The sequence below is a fragment of the Canis aureus genome, chromosome 24, assembly GCF_053574225.1.
Source record: "Canis aureus isolate CA01 chromosome 24, VMU_Caureus_v.1.0, whole genome shotgun sequence".
Classification (NCBI taxonomy): Eukaryota; Metazoa; Chordata; class Mammalia; order Carnivora; family Canidae; genus Canis; species Canis aureus.
The window spans coordinates 14,435,136-14,453,109 of record NC_135634.1 but is presented as its reverse complement, the minus strand read 5'-3'; the positions used below and the strand labels follow the sequence as shown (position 1 = coordinate 14,453,109).

The following is a 17,974-nucleotide window of genomic DNA, read 5'->3' as shown; positions in this document are numbered from 1 at the left end:
GGTGACAGGCCTGCTGACAGGCACTGAGGGGCTGGGCGCTGAGGGTGCCCCCCAAGGCACCTACCCTGGTGCGTGAGGGAGATTCAGTCACACATGCAGGAGGCCCGTGAAACTGTGTGTGTGTGGGGGCATGTGTGTGTAATCACACATACACACCAGCTCTGTGGAGAAAATGAAGCAGACGCAAATGTTCAAGAACACAACAGAAAAAATTTCTTCTGGAGAACTTTGCGAAGCAGGTTGGACAATGCCGTGGAAAGGGTGGAAAGGCTTACCACGGTCCCTGTGTCAGGAGACAAGAGAAAAGCCACTCCCTGCCACCATATGCTGAAGGGAAAGTTGCAGGGCTCTGTCAGTCCACTGAGCAGACAGCACGAAGTTTGAGAACCCGGGGCCTTCACGGTAAGATGCTGATGGGGGAGAGCATGGGTGGTGCCACCCGTGTGCGCTCCTGCGCTGGGCTCGAACTCTGCCCGCCCCAGGGCCCGGGCTGGGAGGGTATCAGACACCCCTTCTCGCCGCCCTTTGGAACACAAGCTGTCCTCCAACACAGATGGAAGATGTGTTGAGATGTAGAGCTGAGCCAAAGTCCTGGCCACACGCAGCTTCTATTCTAGAGGGAGAGGCAGACAATAAACAAAAGTATAGGGCAGCCCGGGTGGCTCAGCGGTTTAGCGCCGCCTTCAGCCCAGGGCGTGATCCTGGGGACCCGGGATCGAGTCCCGCATCGGGCGCCCTGCATGGAGCCTGCTTCTCCCTCTGCCTGTGTCTCTGCCTCTCTCTGTGTCACTAATAAATAAATAAATAAAATCTTTAAAAAAACAAAAAACCCCCAAAAGAATATATAAGCCGATACCATGTTGTGCAGGACAGATGGCGTCTTAGCTGGGCTGCTAGAGCAAAAATGCTGTTGACTGGGTAGCTGACAAACAGCGAACCTTTATTTGGCTAATAAGCAACAAACACCATCTAGAGGCTGGAAGACTGTGATCAGGGTGCCTGCAGATTGGGTCTGGGAAGAGCCCTATTCTTGGTTCCTTAAGGGGCCTGGGCTGCTAACCTGGAAATGATTGCAGCAACATGTGGGGAGGTGCGCACGTGTTTCGGGAAGCACACGCCCTGTGGATGATGTCAAGGGGGCTCCTCATTCTGCATTCTACTCTACGGCAAATCCAGGCCACTGGGTGCACTGAACACCACACGGGCAGTGCTCCAAAGTGAATTGTAGCCATGAGGTTCTCACATAGTTCTAACTCACTTTCTATTAATCATAGGCTGGATGTGGGCTGGACTACTGTTTGCTGAGCACAGTGTTTTCTTATAACTATACTGTGAAAAACAGCAGTCATTGAACTACATGAATTCCTCATACTTCTCAGTAAAGGATTCCTGAATGCATATTGATCCTTAGATAGTCAACAAAGGAGTCCTGTTCTAAAACACCTTTCATTAGATATAAAATTTCTTGGGGCATCTGGGTGGCTCAGTGGTTGAGTGTCTGCTTTTGGCTCAGGTCGTGATCCTGGGGTCCTAGGATCGAGTCCTGCAACAAGGCCCCTCACAGGAGCCTGCTTCTCCCTCTGTTCATGTCTCTGCCTCTCTCTTTGTGTCTCTCATGAATAAATAAATAAAATCTTTGAAAACAAATTTCTTAAAATGAATGCAGAAATAATTGTACTGATTAAAAAAAAAGAAGAAAATGAAAACTTAGTAAGAGTGATTAATACATCACTACAGATCACTCTTAGTCCTCCAATTTATTATCAGGAGAAATTGTTTTAAGATGGCTGTAGTGGGGCAGCCCTGGTGGCTCAGCGGTTTAGTGGTGCCTTCAGCCCAGGGTCTGATCCTGGGGTTCCAGGATCAAGTCCCACATCGGGCTCCCTGCATGGAGCCTGCTTCTCCCTCTGCCTGTATCTCTGTCTCTCTCTCCCTCTCTCTCTCTGTGTCTCCCATGAATAAATAAATAAAATCTTTAAAAAAAAAAAAAAAAAAAGATGGCTGTAGTGACTTCAAACTTTTGCCATCCTCACATAGTTCTGTTGGACCAAATGTTGGGAGTCAACCTGTCACAAAAATCTAGATGGGAGCAGCAAGTATTCTTATAGAGGTTGCCACGAGAAGGATCTAAAACAGGACTAAAGTTCTCTTCTGTCTCAGGCATTGTTAACTGAATGGCTATTTGAAAAATTTTGTGAGCAGAGAAAAATCTGTGTTCCAGTCCATAATGTCAAGTTATATTGGATGCTACTTTTCAATAAATATGGCATTGCCTTGGCCTAAGGATGTCTCAATAAATTCCTTTTGAAATGCTTAAAATCTCTATGTCCAAATACATTTTCTACCTCTACCTCCACATGTGCACTGGACGCAGGTATTGTGCTGGGTGCAGAGGCGTCATTTACAGTTGAAGTGTTAGTCTCCATCCTTGAGAAACTCGCCATCTCAGGGGACACCTACATAATTCAATGTGGCACCAAGCAGCGTGACACAAGTGCTGTAGAGAACTGGGGAATTACACCCAGTGTGTGTGAAAGGAGCAGAGAGCAGCACTGTGCCCTCCCCGGTCTCTACCTCCCTTAGTTCCCAAAGCCCAATCTCTAAGGTTTACTGGATAACATGAAGACAGAAGAACAACAAAGGATCAACAAAGAATACGGCGAGGTGAGGTTTTAAAGATAGTTTAAAATTCAGCCAAAAGACCCCCACTTACATAAAAGCAGAGCTGCCGAAAGGCAGCCTACAGAACCAGTACCACGATGGAGAAAACTGAGGTAGCCAGCACTGCCATATTATGTCAACCCACATAACTGCCCCCTGAGCAGACGTGATGCTGAGTCCCATTTTGACCAACTGAAGATCCAAGAGGCGTCCTGGCTTGCCACACACTTCAGGGATGGAAGAAGAACTTGGATCCAACTCCCACCTCCTCCCAAGTCCGTGCTTTATAAATAAAACAAAGGACTATGCTCAAGCGGGGCCCTCAAAAAGACGCCTGCAAAGTCCCGACCAGTGCAGCTGCCCAAGGAATGCTATTAAACCCAGTTCTGATGGAACATTGAGTTTTTATTTTTGCCTTGAAATGAGACACACTGAGTTCTCCCAGTCACTGACTTGATACACAGCTGTCATAAGTAGATTAATATATTTGCAACATGTACATCAGAAAGAGGAGGAAAATCCTAAGACCCATTCGGGTCACAAAGCCTAGTGTCAGCTAGAAGGACTCCAGTTACTGACTTCCACCCCCACCCTTCCCACCCTACTGTGTGGGACTGCGGTGGGGCAGCTGAGCCCCCGCTGGCCATCTAGGCTCTGCCAACAGGGGGCACTAGAGGGAGAGTGAGACACTGAGGGAACACAAGGGCAAGGCCCTGCCTGTCTCCTGACCTATCCGGGTCCACAGACACAGCCTTCACCTTGGCGGCAGTTGGCACCAGTGTCCAGCTTTGAAAAAAATTTGCATTCCCAGAGCCAACCATGCGGTGTCCCAGTCAGCAGGTGCCCCCTCTCAGCATGACAGGGCCTTTCCTTCAAGCACCTGGATTCTAAGACCCCGCCTGCCCCACACCTCACTTCTTCCCTTTGTTCCTTTGGCCCTAGAGGTAGTAACTGCAAGTCATCACTAGCTCTGCATTGCCTCAGTTTCCCCTTTTGCTGTTTCAGTTCCTTAACACCTGTCTAACCATCTCTTTTTACAAATTCTCTGTCGCAAATAACTGGTGTGACAATGGCCACATCTACTAAAGGCAAACATTCATATACCCCGACACAGCAGTTCCTCTCCTGGAGTTCCACCCAAGAGAGCTGAGTGCTTGTGTTCACCAAAACACATGTTTAAAAATGTTTGTAACAGCCCAAAACTGGGAGTAACCCAAATGTCCATCAACAGTAGAGAGGACAATTTAGTATATCGATGGCATTTTTTATGCTAGAATACTACACGGCAGTGAAAAGGCACTGCGGCTCCCTCCAACGTCAGTCACAACACAGAGCAAAAGAGGCTGGACATGGAAAAGTATGTGTTGTGTGATCCCATATGCATGAAGTTCAAAACCAGGCAAAGCTCACCTATGGTGAGAGACTGCGGCAGAGCCCTTGTCTTTGAAGCGAACTGTCAACAGAATTCTTTCTGCCTCTTGACCTTGATGATGGTTTATTGAGCTGTACGCTGAAGACTGTGTGCTTTACTGTGTGTAGAAAATGATGCAGTGAATGTTCCTGACTGAGCCCCAGCTGGTTCAGAGGGATGCCAACTGGCAGTCTAGAAAGGTTCCATAGGTACAGCCAGAGCTAGTGGAGGTACAGGGAGGAGAGAGATCCTGTGAATTTACACAGGAACAGCACAGAGAAATAAGGCCATTTCGGGCATCACAAAAAGTGGTATTGATTTGAGGGTCACAGGAAGCCACTTCTGTGCAAATCTCTTAGGCAACGCTAGAAATACTAACGCAGGTAAAACTGGTTATTGAAAGAAAAATAAGGAAAACCTCTTAATGCAGTTCTAAGGATCTATCTATTCATCTGTGACATATTTTGTCAATATAAATTATGTATTTCTTTGTATTGAGCAGGTTAAAAGTATCTGAAAAGAAATTATATGTGTATTATAAAAATTATAAAAGCCTATCAGATGCCACTAGCATCGTGCTACGCTATGTCCTTTGTCTCCACACCAACCCGAGGAGGTAGGTGTTGCAGATCCCCTTTTCCAGAGACAGGAAAGCCTATGTTGAAGGCACACGGCCGGTGGTGGAGATGGGTTCTAACTAGGGTCCATTCATCTCCAGAGGAAGTGCGACAAAACCAGTTACAGCTGAGACAGGGAGAGATGAGCGCTGCAGACCCCCTCCAGTTTTAAAAAATCAGTCAAGAATTGAGACCAGAGTTGAATGAGATAGCCTCATAGAAGAAGTTACTTCTGTTTCAAATTTTCCTGTGATCATTCTGTACACATATGTATACACATGTGGTAATTTTATATACATGTTGCAGATGGCAATCAGTCTTCTGCAGTTATTATGTCTGAGTAAATAATGTCTTGTGTAACCTATGATTTTTCTAAATGAAAAGACCTACACTTCAAGATAGTTGAAACTGGGATGCAAGGTTTCTGTTTAAAATCAATCTTAAGGCTGCCACCATAAACTTTACCCCTTTTATCATCCCTCATTTAAAAGCTTTTTTTTAAAGCATTAATTTTAAATTTCTTGTTCTTGATTTGAGTCTAGTTCCTTCAATTTGGTGTAGAAATGTTGAAGGCATGCTAAAGATTTAAACTGTGAACAGCACAGTGACCCTCACTGCCAACTCCCTGCGTAAAACTGTAACGTTATCTCAGAGTTATGCTGTCATGGTGCTGTGGGGTTATAGTCAACAATCAAAAACACTGAACTTCTTGGACAGGAGTAACTGTTTCTCTAGGGTTTTTAATTCTTCCATCTCTCACCGATAAAGGATTCTATCCGGAAGAACAGAGGGCAAAGAAAAGCAAATGCAAATCACACACTAAAAAATGCTTACCTAGCATATCTCTAATTTTTGGTTAAAGAGTTAATAATTTCTAACTCTTTGTCATCTCTCACCGACTCAACCCCTCCAAGGCACTTGAAGCCCAGTAACATTCATGCTTTCAATTAAGAAAAACATTTCAGAAGGCAAAAGAAATTTTCTATATAAGTATTTTGGAATGAATAGGCTGAATGAAAATAGCTGATCTCTGGCTCTTAAAAAAACAGAGAGAAAGGGCGAGGGGTAGCAGGGTGGAAATGTCCTCAAGGCTCTAGCATCTAAGAAGGAAAAGAAAAGGAGGATTAACGTTGAGTGATGAGGAATGGTGTTCTCATTTGTATGCATGATTTATTCCTCCTTGCAATATTTAGGCTGCTCCTTTTAAAAATGAAAGGGGCTCAAAGTTGAACACAAAGGGTGCACCTTCCCCAGTGGCCAGGTCCAGACCTACTGCCGGCCCCCCGGGGAGCCCACGCACTTCCCTGGGTTGTGAAAGCCACTGCCACCACCTCCTCCCTGAGCTTCCTCCACTCAAGATCATAGAGCTTGCTCGGACGCTTTGTCTCCTGCTCCAGAGGCAAGGAAAATAAGCAGAATGGGGAAGTGATCACAGGTTTTAAGAATCCTAGAAAGTTCCCTTCGCTGTTACTGCTCATAAATTCTTGGCTTAGCAGTCACTCAGCAGGTCCAGAAGGGCGGGCAAGTTCCTGGGCTGCTCCTTGTCCATCCTAATGACAGGCGGGTTAGTGGACTTTCTCTGTCTGCACGTCATAAGCCTTCTCCCCAAATTCCAGCAAGCTTCGCCAAGCACATACCTCCAGCAGAGGTCTGCAGTGGACAGTGTAGGAAAATACAGAGTACACATTTGCGCCAGTTCTGACGGAAGAAGCCCAGGCTAAATTAGTGAGAAGTCTGGGTTCTGAATTCCCTTCAACAGAAACAAACGTATTCAAGCATTTAAAAAGCATAAGCAATCAAAGGCAAGTAGGCTGCTCTTCCATTTAAATGGCTTTTACTGAATCACTGAGGGTGTGTGTGGTAGAGACAGAATGTGAATTTGCAGGAAACGGGGCCTCTGACGCAGACAGGGAGTACGTGCGAGTGCTGTTACCAGGCAGGGGCCAGACCCTTCCCTGGGGTTCGCACCACTGAAACTTTTCTCCCGTGTCCAGTCCATTTGCGGACATCTGCCCTAACTTTCCTCGCCAACTGGGTTCTGATTGTCACGGTTTCTTCAGGCAGAAGGCACTTCTGAAGGCAACTTAAACCCTAATTTGTATAAAACAAGGAGAAAAGATCAGTCATAGAATTCATGAAATAAAACTGTGCAGTCTTGAGAAAAATGAGCTCGTGATAAATTTAATATGGGAAATATTAGCCAAGCAGCTAGGAACATAATCAGAAGTGGAACTCTAGCCTGAAACTAGGAGTATTGCAGAGTAAACACGCCAGACCTACGTGCATTTGTCTTAATGGTCTTTTTGCCACTTTGAATGTTGATATTATTGTTAAATTGTAACTTTTTCAGCCACAGCAGGAAGGATAGGAGATAAGCAGCTTCCCCGAGGCCCTTAAATGGAAAGAGCTGGCTAATTTCTTCTTTCAACCAGAGGGTCTTTCTGTCCCACACAGAGGAATACAGAAATCCCCAGAACCATCATGATCCAAGAAAGAAATGTACAGTAACAAACTATTCTATTTGTAACTGCTCCTCCCCCCACCCCCAGCCCCCGACATTGAAATACTTCTCCTGGGTGCAAACTATACTTTACAGATTCTGATTTCATGATAGGATGGAAGGTATCCTTAAACCAACTGTTTGACCTTTTACTTTGAAAGCTCAACTTCTTGAGTGTTTTTACCAAAACTGAAAAGGCCTGAGGGTTCTTCCAATGATGTTATCTATACTTTTGGAAAGACCTGGTTGTCCTCACTCACTAGGTGAAGAACTCGTTAAAATGCACTTTTGCTTTCAGCATATTTAATACCACATAGGAAAGAAATAGTCGCAGAGAAGCCAGCACTCCCCGTCCCTCTATGTTAAGAAAGGCCTGTCAAAGATGTCACAGAGCAACTCCTGCGTCAGCGAAGGGTGGACTAGACTACGAATTGATGAACAAAGACCAATGGCCAAATCTGGTCCACTGCCTAGTTTTTATGGCCCGAGAGTTTAGAATGGTTTTTACATTTTGAAATTGTTGAGAAAAAACAAAACAAGTATTTTGTGACATTTGAAAATTGTATGGAATTCAAACATCAGTGTCCATCAGTAAGGTGTTAATTGGAACACGGCCATACTCATATGTTTATGTATCCCCATGGCTGCTTTTGTGTGACGATGGCAAAGTCAAATAGTTGGTAGAGACCATCTGGCCTGCAAAACCTAAAATATTTACTCTCTGGCTCCTGCCCAGAAAAAAAAAAAAAAAGTTTGCCAATCTCTAGGCTGAGTGATCCCTGAGATCCTTTTCGTCTCCACATTTCTAGGAATTTTACTTTAATAACCCAGAATCCTCCATCAAGGACAAGGTTTAGAACATGCATTAGCCACATACTACAGTAATCCCAAAAGACTGAATCTTTTGTGTTGTCAACACTTCCCATGGAATACGTGAAATAATACTACTAGAATATACATATAAATTTTGCTGATATTGATTACTTTTAAAGGTAGGCTCTTGGTTCTAGAAAGCAATATTTATCATTCTTTAGCCATTTTATTACATTACTAGTTTTAATAAACCATCTGAAAAGTTACCAAGTAAAACAAAAATGAAAAAAAACCAACTCCCTTGGAATTAATACCATAAAATATTTATTAGTAAGTAAAATGATTTCCCCTGCCTTTGTTGCTTAAAAAATTTTGAGCATCTTCATTGATACCACTTGCCAACAATGGTTTTACATCATTCAGTCATGAGAGAGGGGGATGATAGAGAGGAGAGAATAGGGTAGATAATGAACGGATGGACGGGTAGATAAATAAACGATAGATATAAATGTGTGTAAGACCATACCTTACAACGTTTTTGTTTAATTGCAAATCTCGGTTTTGCCAGCAGTTGGAAATTTGCTTGCGCATACTTAGACTTACTTCTTTCAAGTAAACAATACAGAGACTCACTTAAATTTCATAATTCAGAACACTAGTAATGAATACAGTGCTTGTTGAGAACTAAGAGAGGAAAACAAAAACTAACCTCAAGAGGGAAGAAAGGCAGTATCTCTTTGAAAAGCTGTTCTCTTGACTCAACAGTCCTCACTGCCTGAAAAATAAGCCATTTTGATAATAAGACTATAAAAAGCCTTATGATTTGCAAAGTAAATTCTATTTGTGGTTTAAATTTCATCCCAAGTCTCAGGTTATGGCTGAGAAGCTATATGAAGTATCTTTGTAAACCATTTCTTTGAATTTTTATAGGAAAACGAGAATGTTTTTTATCAGATCTAGGCAGAAATGCTGATCTTCATTTATAACAGGAATTACCTGCACACAGTACCATACAGACATGGGGATCCTGAAGCCAAATAGAATGAATGACAAGCCATACCACACGGTAAAATTCAAAGTAACTTGGAGAAGTAGCAGGTGACTGTTTAGGATTTCAATAAAAAAAAAAAAAAAAAAAAAAAACATCTAATTACTTATCAGATGTCACTCTAATGCCAGAAAATTAGATGATATGATCAAGAGTGAGATGAATGGTTGTATTACTACGCCACTGGCTACTTCCAAGACTGAAATAATCCCAGAGTTCTGAAATGTCCTTAGTTAAGTAACTATACAATTTCTTTCAGTCTCTTTTTAATGTAGAAAATCACTTTGTAATAAGATCTCTACACAAGGTAAAAAAGCACAAAATAGACCCCCCCCCCAAAAGCACAAAAATAGACAAAATATATATATCTTTTTACAATGAAATGAAGATGTGCCTGTGAAACACTGAGATCGAGGACTAATCTCAGGGAGTTCCTACTGGATTTCCCTTTATAATAGTTTTGTTCTTTACATCTTCCCCTGAAACTTGGATGCTTATAAAAATCTTACCCAGGTAAAAGGGAGGGAACAAGTATTCTGATCTTGTACAGTAAAAAACAAAAAGAGACAATAATAAGGATACAATGAGAACCCTCAGTCTATCCCATCACAAAATTCTTCTGACAGCCAGACCTCAGGAGCATATAAGGCCCAAGCATCTGTCACACAACCACTGGCAACAACATGGGCATCTCCAGATGATGCTTTTTTCCATTGGAAATCAATCATGCGCTGGGAGGAAACATCCAGAAAGGCTAACTTGGAAAGAAATGTTTCATACACTTGGGGGCAAACGAAGCCATCGAGGAGAAGGGGGCTGTCCGCACCAGCAACATGGGCAGACCTCCACTTAGATCCTTTGGTCCAAGTGCATAGCTTCTCCATGCTCCTGTCTCATTAGGAGCCTGGTTGCGCCCCGGGTTACACAGTCACAGCCGGGTACATCTTCTGTTCGCTGTTAGTGTGAGGGAAGGGCGCCTGGATCTGCCTGTAGCCCGTCTGCAGGCTGTCCAGGAAAGGGGGCACAGGAGTCATAGGCACCGAGTCATGCTGTACCGTGTACCCCACATATGGGGGATGTAGGTACTGCCCTTGATGGGGCACAATCTGGGTGGCCTGCTGACAGTTCAGCACAGAGAAATTTGTGGGCATGTTGACATACACGTTGTTCATGGTCCCCTCGGGCAAGCAGCAGTTGGTCTGTGACCTTGTTGGGGGTGCCCTGGCCCCCGAGTTGGCACTAGAACTGGAGCTGGCAGCTGTGCTGGACTGGCGGGAGGACGAGCCCCTTGAAGTGCTGGCACTGGGGATCATGGGGATGGTCTCCATCAGGCGGTTCCCTCCGGGGGCGCGGCTCTGCTGGGGCTCCTGCTTAGGCCGGAGACATCTGCAGCAACAAGCGGCCACCAGGGACCCCAAGATGATGAAGGCGACAAAGACGGACCCAACAATGAGGAATGGCACGTAGATGGGGACTAAAGGATAAAAACACATCATCATGATTTATTCTAAGAATGCAGTAAAAATAGGTGCTTGGCAGCAGAGATACATAAATGAGCAACACCCACACCCGGCACTGAAGGACCAGAGCTGGGCCGGTCTGTGTGCTTCTTAGCAGCCCATGGGACGCCCTTGTCCCTTTGTCAGGCACTCAGGGCAGGTGCTAGGGCCCCCTCGGCACCACCCAGAGCAAAATGGTTAACATTTGCAGCTAGGCTGGCCCACCCAACACGGCTGAGACAGATGTCCAATTTAGCAAAAATATGAATTTTATGTCCTGAGACTTCTAAGATTCCTACAATAACTAAACTGCTCAAACTTAAGTCTGCCCTCACAAATAGCTGTAGGACCTGCATAGAAATGAATTACATTGTTTAAGAGTCTTTTTTTCCCCCCCAGAAAATTACATTCTTTACAAACCTCTGTTGGCACTTTTGAGCTGTTCTTTTAGGGGCACCTGGGTGGCTCAGTCAGTTAAGCGTCTGCCTTCGGCTCAGGTCATGATCCTGGGGTCCTGGGATCGAGCCCCACATTGGGCTCCCTGTTCAGCAGGGAGCCTGCTTCTCCCTCTCCCACTCCCCCTGCTCATGTTTTCTCTCTCCCAAATAAATAAAATCTTTAAAAAATAAATAAATAAAAAATTTAGGTCTAGCCATGACCTAAATTTTGACCAAACCTGTAATGTAAGGCAAGAGGTCAAAGGGTAAAAAACAAAAAAAACAAAGCACCCTCTACACTCACTTGCCTCTGAGGACTGGTCCTTGGGCCTACCACACACGCTGCATGGTGGAAAGGGGAAGTGAATTCCCAAGAGGGAAGTTATTCCAGGCTACAGGTCAGCACGAAACAATAGACCAAGGATAACAAATGTTGGGAGCAATGAGACCTTTGTTCCAGGAAGGGCCGCCCCCAGTGATCAAGAAGGCACCCAGGTGGGACCAGGGTGGCCGAGGTGGACTGGTGACACCTGGACTTAACAGCATTGGGTTGTGTGTGAAGAGCCACAGGGAAAGCGTGCAGACCATAGAGCAGTAGGCATTATATTTAACAAGTGAGGTTTATTCTGCAAAAACAATGTGAAAGATGAAAATAACATCTTTCCTTAGTTGGTAGCTCCACTTTTACTTAAAACATGCTTTTGGAAGCCATAGGGCTAGCACTCTAGGGCTTCCAGAAGCCAGACACACTGGCTGATGGGGGCAGAGAGGAGGCTGCAGAATGCCTCAGGGCCACTGCTGCAGGCTTCCACCCTATGTTACAAAGAATCAGGGTTTTTAAAAGATTCTATTTATTTGAGGGAGAAGGACGAGGCAGAGGGAGAAGCGGACTCCTTGCTGAGCAGGGAGCCTGATGCGGGGCTTGATCCCAGGACCCCGGGATCATGACCCAAGCCGAAGGCAGACGCTTAGCCCTATGAGCCACCCAGGCGCCGGTGTTTGGGGTGTGCTCCCGCCCACTGCCTTGACTATTTGATCGGAAAATACATAAGGACAGGAACCAGGCTCCCGAGTCCCAGCAAAGCACAGGGCCAGCGCAGTGTACAGGACAGCCAGCACTTGGGGGAAAGGCCCATTTCTCCTGCACCTCTGAGGTCAAATTCATCAAGAACCCTTGAACCATGTCCTAGAGCAGTGGCCTTTCTAATTATCAGCACTCTGATATTCCTGACGGCGGGGTTTTGAGAACATAGGGCCACACGGAGTCCTGGGAGAATAATGCCTCATGAAGTAAAACTCTGCTTGGTATTTCACCAAAGGTATTTCACCAAAGGCTGGCATTTGACGATTTCCTAAACCTTCACTGCTGAGGAATAAACACTGCATTTACACAATGCCCCCCCCCCCCCTTAACAGGGAGAAACACTTGCTCCAGAGCTCGCAGCACAGCAGGTGTTCAGACCATGGTACCGTTCTAACAGGCTAGCAGTAACACACTGGAGCAGGGGACGCAGGTGATAAATATTTCATTCTCCAAATACCTTATTAGGATGTAAACAAATAAAAGTAAAAAAAAAAAAAAAATGCTCCAAACATAGCAGAAACTAGCTGAAAGCAGCGTAAGTTCACAGAATGAGTTTGGAGCAGAAAGAACTATTTCTCCTTCCAGGATTTTTAACGAGGAAAGTAAATAACTGCACAGAGGTGAAGAATGCAGTGCTCCCCATAAACTCTCCGCACCACTTGATTAGGCATGTTGTCCTTCTGGACTGTAGGAGAGAAGTGAGAATAACAGAATTTTCAGGAAAAAGATTTAAAACTAGAGTGGCACCCACGCACCCACGCACATCATGAAATGTGCCTCATGAAACGTCAGCTGCCTCCTGCTTTGTCCAAAGTCAACCCCAACTTTTTAGAGACTGCTGATGAGCCCAACTTAGCAGATCCATCAAGGGAGCAGTTCTGACTTTGGCTCATTTCTCAAGGTTCTATCCCACCACCACACACCCTGCAACAACGAGCTCGAGCTTTAAGATGCCACCTGTTCTGGAATTACTCCTCTCAGTTCTGTACTCTTCAGAGTCAAGGCCGGGGGACAATAGGAGTAACTTGCTCATAAAAAGCCTGACTGCAAAGGGAACAGCACTGAAGAGAGTGGCCTCTTACCAGGCCCAGGAGACAGTTCTGTAAACACGGGGCCACGCAGTGCCAAAGCTCAGGCAGCTTAAACCCTGGCTCAGCGCACTGATACTAAGTCCTCTCCTTAGCATAACCAGCTGCAGAAGGAGGCATCCGTCCATGACGCGTCTGCCATTTGACCTCTACCTCTAGCCCGATGCTAAATCCTCCCTTCTGTCCTCAAGCACACACTAGTGCAGACCCTCGAGGGACACGGTCTGTGAGGTTTCTGAAGAATGAAGGAAGTGCAATCTATCAAATTCGTTCGTGGATTTGTTTAGGTTTCCAGCTCTGGCTTTGGCAACTTGAAAAAATAAAGAATTTTAAAAAGAAAAAAAAAAAAAACAACTAAAACCACAAAGAGCAAGCTTGGGCATAGCTCTAATGTCACACCTACTAAGTCTGAGCGGTCAGGAGAACTGCCCAGAAACCAGAGAGGCCGGGGGCCCTGCAGCCAAGCGCTCCAGGGGATGGGAATGCCCCGGGGTCTGGCACAGCGCAGCATCCCACGGGAAGGTCCTGAGGAGCTGCCTGCCATGGACGAGGCGCCCTCGCCATTTCCCCAGGTACCACCACGACGCTCACCCCTACTAGGAGTTAGACCCACGAAGGCAGGAGGGGTGGCAGGGGAAACCGAGGTCCCCGGCCAGGAGGCCTGCGGGGCCGTCTGCACCTCCACGCTGCCTTACGTGGGTGCGTAGTTTTCTTCGCAAAGTCCAAGCCCAGCCAGTCTATGGGTGACAGATGGGGAAACTGAGGCTCGGTGCGCCGCTCAGCACGGGTTAACAGCTGGGCAGGGGTGCCCCCGCCGCCGCCCCCGCCGCCGCCCCCGCCGCGCTCCCCGCCGCGCGCCCTACCTGCCGCGCCGTCCGGGCCGTCCTTGTCCGCCCGGCCCGGCTCGCCCGCGCCCTGCTGCCGGTCGTTGTCGCAGCCGCCCTGGTCCAGGCGCGCCTCGGCGCTGGAGCAGCAGTAGCGCAGCGCGCAGCTGCCGCAGCAGATGGTGGCGTCGCCGCCGTCGAAGCGCTCGGGGCACTGGAAGCCGAGGCGCCAGACGCCCTGCGCGTCCAGCCAGCCGTGGCAGTACTCGCCGCTCGCCCGCGCCCCCGCCGCCAGCAGCGCGGCCAGCAGCAGCTGCAGCAGCGAGGCGGCGCCCCGGGGCGCGGCGGCCGGCGAGCCGCGTCCGCCCCACATGGCACCACCCCGGGCGCGGGCGGCGCGGCTCCAGGGGGCGCGCGGCGGGCTCCGCGGCGGCGCGGTCCCCGCGACCCGGCTCCCGGCGGCGCCGACCCGGCCCCGGCCCCGGCCCCGGCCCCTGCCCCTGCCGCCGAGTCCGGAGCGGAGGACGCCCGAGTCCTAAGCCATCCCTCCCTCGGCCGGGGGCGCTGCCTGGAGGGCGGGCGGGCGGCGGGCGGCGGGCGCTGCTGGGGCTGTCGGGGCGCGCGGTCAGAGCGGCCCCGGAGCGGCCGTGCCGCAGCCCCGGGAGGCGTCACCCGCGGCCGGAGCCTCCCCGCGCATCCCCGAGGGGACGCTCCCTCCCGCTGCCCACCCGAAGCCGGGGCGCTGCCGCGGAGCGGAGGCCTCGGGGTCCCGCGCCCGAGTCGAGTCGGGTCCGGGAGCGCCTCCCCCGCTTTACGCCCCCCTCGGGCGGCGAGACGGGGCCGCGGAGGCGGGCAGCGCGCGCAGGGCTCCGGGCAGCAAGTGCAGCGGCCGGCGGCGCTCAGCCCGCCCAGCCCCGAGCTCGGTCCGCATGGCTCCGGCCGCGCCGCCGGGGCAGCGCTCCCGTCCGCGGGGCGTCCGCGGGGCGGCGGGCCAGTGCCCTCGGCGCAGCCCCGGGAGCCGGCCGGGCGGCTGCTGCTGGGCGCGGGTCCAGGCGGGCGGCTCGCCCCCGGCCCCCGGCCCCCGGCCCCGCCTCTCCGGCGGCAGCTCGCTCCGTGGGAGCCCGGCAGCCTCCGTCCGGCCCGCCCGCCCGGGCCGCCGCTTCCCTCGGGAGGGGCGCACGGGCCGGAGCCTCCCACGAGGTCTCGGCCCTCGCGGCCGCGGGGAAGCGGGAAGCGGGAAGCGGAGCGCGGCGGCCACCCGCACAGCCCCGGCGCCCGGCTCCCGGCTCCCGGCTCCGCGCCAGCTCCCACTGCGCTCGCCCGGGCGCTGCGCGGCGCTCTTAAGAGGGGCCGGCGGCGGGGGCTGCGCATGCGCCTGCGCGGGCCGCCCTCCGTCCTCCGCCGCCCTCCCCGCCGCCGGCCGCGCCGAGACGCCGCGAGCCCCGGGCCTTCCGACGCCCGCGGGGCCGCGGGAGGGCGCGGAGGAGCCGCCGGGGCAGGGGCGCCGGCCGCACCGGGCTGGGGAAGGGCCCCGGCTTTCGGTCCGATCCTCAAAACTTCCCCTAAAGGAAGGATTAGAATCGCTTCCGTTTCAGGCCCAGCGTCTCCGCCGCCTCCCGCGGCTCGTGCGGGCTCGGCGCGCCCCAGGCCGCCCTCGGGGAGGTGTGCAGGGCGCGCCCCGGGCCTGCGCCAGGGCAACGAGGGGCCTCCAGGGTCAACGCCGCCAACGTGGCCCCCCCTGGCGGGTCTGGTCGGATTCTCCCCTCCCTCCTTCGGCCGCGGCCGCTTACTGCTGGGGTGAGGCCGGGAGGCGCGTCCGTTCGACGCGTGCCTTACGGGAGCAGACAGCTGCAGCGAGGAGGAAAACGGGGTCCACGCCGCCCGAGATGCGGCTGTGATGAAGGAGGAATTAATAGCTTCTCCCTTGCGGGAGCTGAACCAACAGGTGCTGATGCTATTAACGCAGCGGCGACTATTCTTTAAAGAACGAGCGGCCCTTCCGACACGGTCTGGAGAGTCCGCGGACCTGATACTTCGGCCCAGCCCCACCAGGAGGGAAGCACCGCGCCCTGTCGGCCTCGCCCTTAAAGCGGAGCCTGGGATGCGGTGACCACGAAGGCCCCGTCCAAGTCCCAAGGCAGCTTGCGTTCGGCTAGAGACACCGCTGTGCAAACAGCCCCTGGGCACTGTGCGGGCCGGCTCCAGGCACCCACGCAGCCGTGCTTGGCTCTCCTCCTCGGCCCAGCAAAATCAAACCAAAGGAAAAAAACCTACCCTCTTACTCACCCCCAGAGAATACCTCATTCTTTTCACTAAGCCTCTCTCCAAGGATTGCACTTGATTTCATTGTTGGGGGGGAGGGGGCATTTTTAGCTTTGTAAAATTATGTATTTTAAACGCACCCGCCACCAACTTTTCTTAACCCCATATGTTGACAAAACTTCAGTGACAAATTATTCATCCAACAAACACATGTTAAAGTCTTCCAGTAAGTATACTCTGTTGTGTACTAGGGATTAGAATCCAGACATCATGGATATTCCCTTCAAACAGAGCTCCAAGTCCCTGGGGCAAAACAAATTGGACAGAGAGACAAAAGAGTTGAATAAACAAAGATAATGTATGATAAAGGCTGTGACTGATAGTGTACAGGGTCAATTTAAGCATATAACCTGGGCGTGACCAGGGTGGGAAGGTCAGAAAAATTATCAGAGGAATGGCATTAAGTTAGACCATAAGAGGAGCGCCCGGGTGGCTCAGTTGGTTAAGCAGCTGATGTTGGTTCAGGTCATGGTCCCAGGGCCCTGGGATCCAGCGCAGCATTGCCTCCCCGCTGGATGGGCGGTCTGCTTCTCCCTCTCCAACGCTTGTGCTCTCTCTCTCTCTCTCATAAATAAAATCTTTAAAAAAAAAATTAGACCAGAAGAAAGTGAGGGAAGACCCAATTATTTCAGACTGAGTCATTTTCTTCATAGATCCTATTAGCTAAGTTTACTGAGGGCTTATTCTGCACCAGACACTGAGCTGAGGCTTACCTGCATAGCCTCATGTAATCTGGCCAACACACCTATGAAGACATAGTCACTATCCTCATTTTCCTAGTGAGGATAACTGGCCCAACCCATGCACATAGAAATTGCCCATTTGCCTGGACTGCATCAGAGTTCTAGCCCAGTCCGCCTCACTGCTAGTCTCCGCAGTCTCCACCACAGTAAACCCTGGATTAACTATGAACTCTATGCCAATCTCCAGATGCTTAGGTATCATTATTTTCCTATGGCACCATAAATTGATTTGGGTGGAGTTCAGAGGGTTAATACCCTTACCATTTTCTTCCTTTGGGGAAAAAAAAGTGAATGCAAAACAATTGTACATTTCTCTAGCCAGTGCCTATACCGTACTCTTCTTCCACTATCCATTATCCTCTTGTCCAAAACATGACAGTTTGTCAGCATTTATTTATGAAGAAAGCAACATTGAACATTTTCATGTTGGAATTGATTTGGTGACCTAGTAGTGCCACAGTTTCAACACAATATATTTTTCCCAAACAGTTCACAGTTTGGTCACCGGTAAGCTTCAAAGTGCAGAGCTATGAACAAATTCATTGTCCTTTTTATTGATATGTTCCTTTGTTCCTTGAAAATTAAAGAGACCTGGAGCACCTAGGTGACTCAGTTGGTTGAGCTTCCAACTCTTGGTTTTGGCTCAGATCATCATCTCAGAGTCCTGAGATCCAGTCCTGTGTCAGGCTCTGCGCTCAGTCAGCAGTCTGTTTGAGATTCTTTCTCCCTCCCCCCCCCCCCCCAATCGCGCTCACTCTCTCTCTCTAAAAAAATAAAATAGGAGATCCCTGGGTGGCGCAGCGGTTCGGTGCCTGCCTTTGGCCCAGGGTGCGATCCTGGAGACCCGGGACTGAATCCCACATTGGGCTCCCGGTGCATGGAGCCTGCTTCTCCCTCTGCCCCTCGGTCTCTGTCTCTGCCCCTCTC

General features: G+C 49.7%; 1 protein-coding gene across 1 annotated transcript; it reads right to left on the bottom strand.

The window, feature by feature from the left end:
- Window positions 1-8,309: 8,309 nt before the first annotated feature.
- SHISA2 (shisa family member 2) lies at window positions 8,310-14,385 on the bottom strand. The gene is made up of 2 exons (XM_077868348.1): window positions 14,022-14,385; window positions 8,310-10,524 (listed from the first exon to the last, which is right to left on the bottom strand). The coding sequence occupies exons 1-2, from the start codon at window positions 14,353-14,355 to the stop codon at window positions 9,971-9,973; spliced, it is 888 nt and encodes a 295-aa protein (XP_077724474.1). The 5' UTR covers window positions 14,356-14,385; the 3' UTR covers window positions 8,310-9,970.
- Between the last annotated feature and the right edge of the window lie 3,589 nt (window positions 14,386-17,974).

Coding starts and splice junctions, on each gene's coding strand:
- SHISA2 (XM_077868348.1), bottom strand. CDS start 14,355: ATGTGGGGCGGACGCGGCTCGCCGGCCGCCGCGCCCCGGGGCGCCGCC. Junction 10,525..14,021: donor CGGCCCGGACGGCGCGGCAG/GTAGGGCGCGCG, acceptor TTTATCCTTTAG/TCCCCATCTACGTGCCATTC.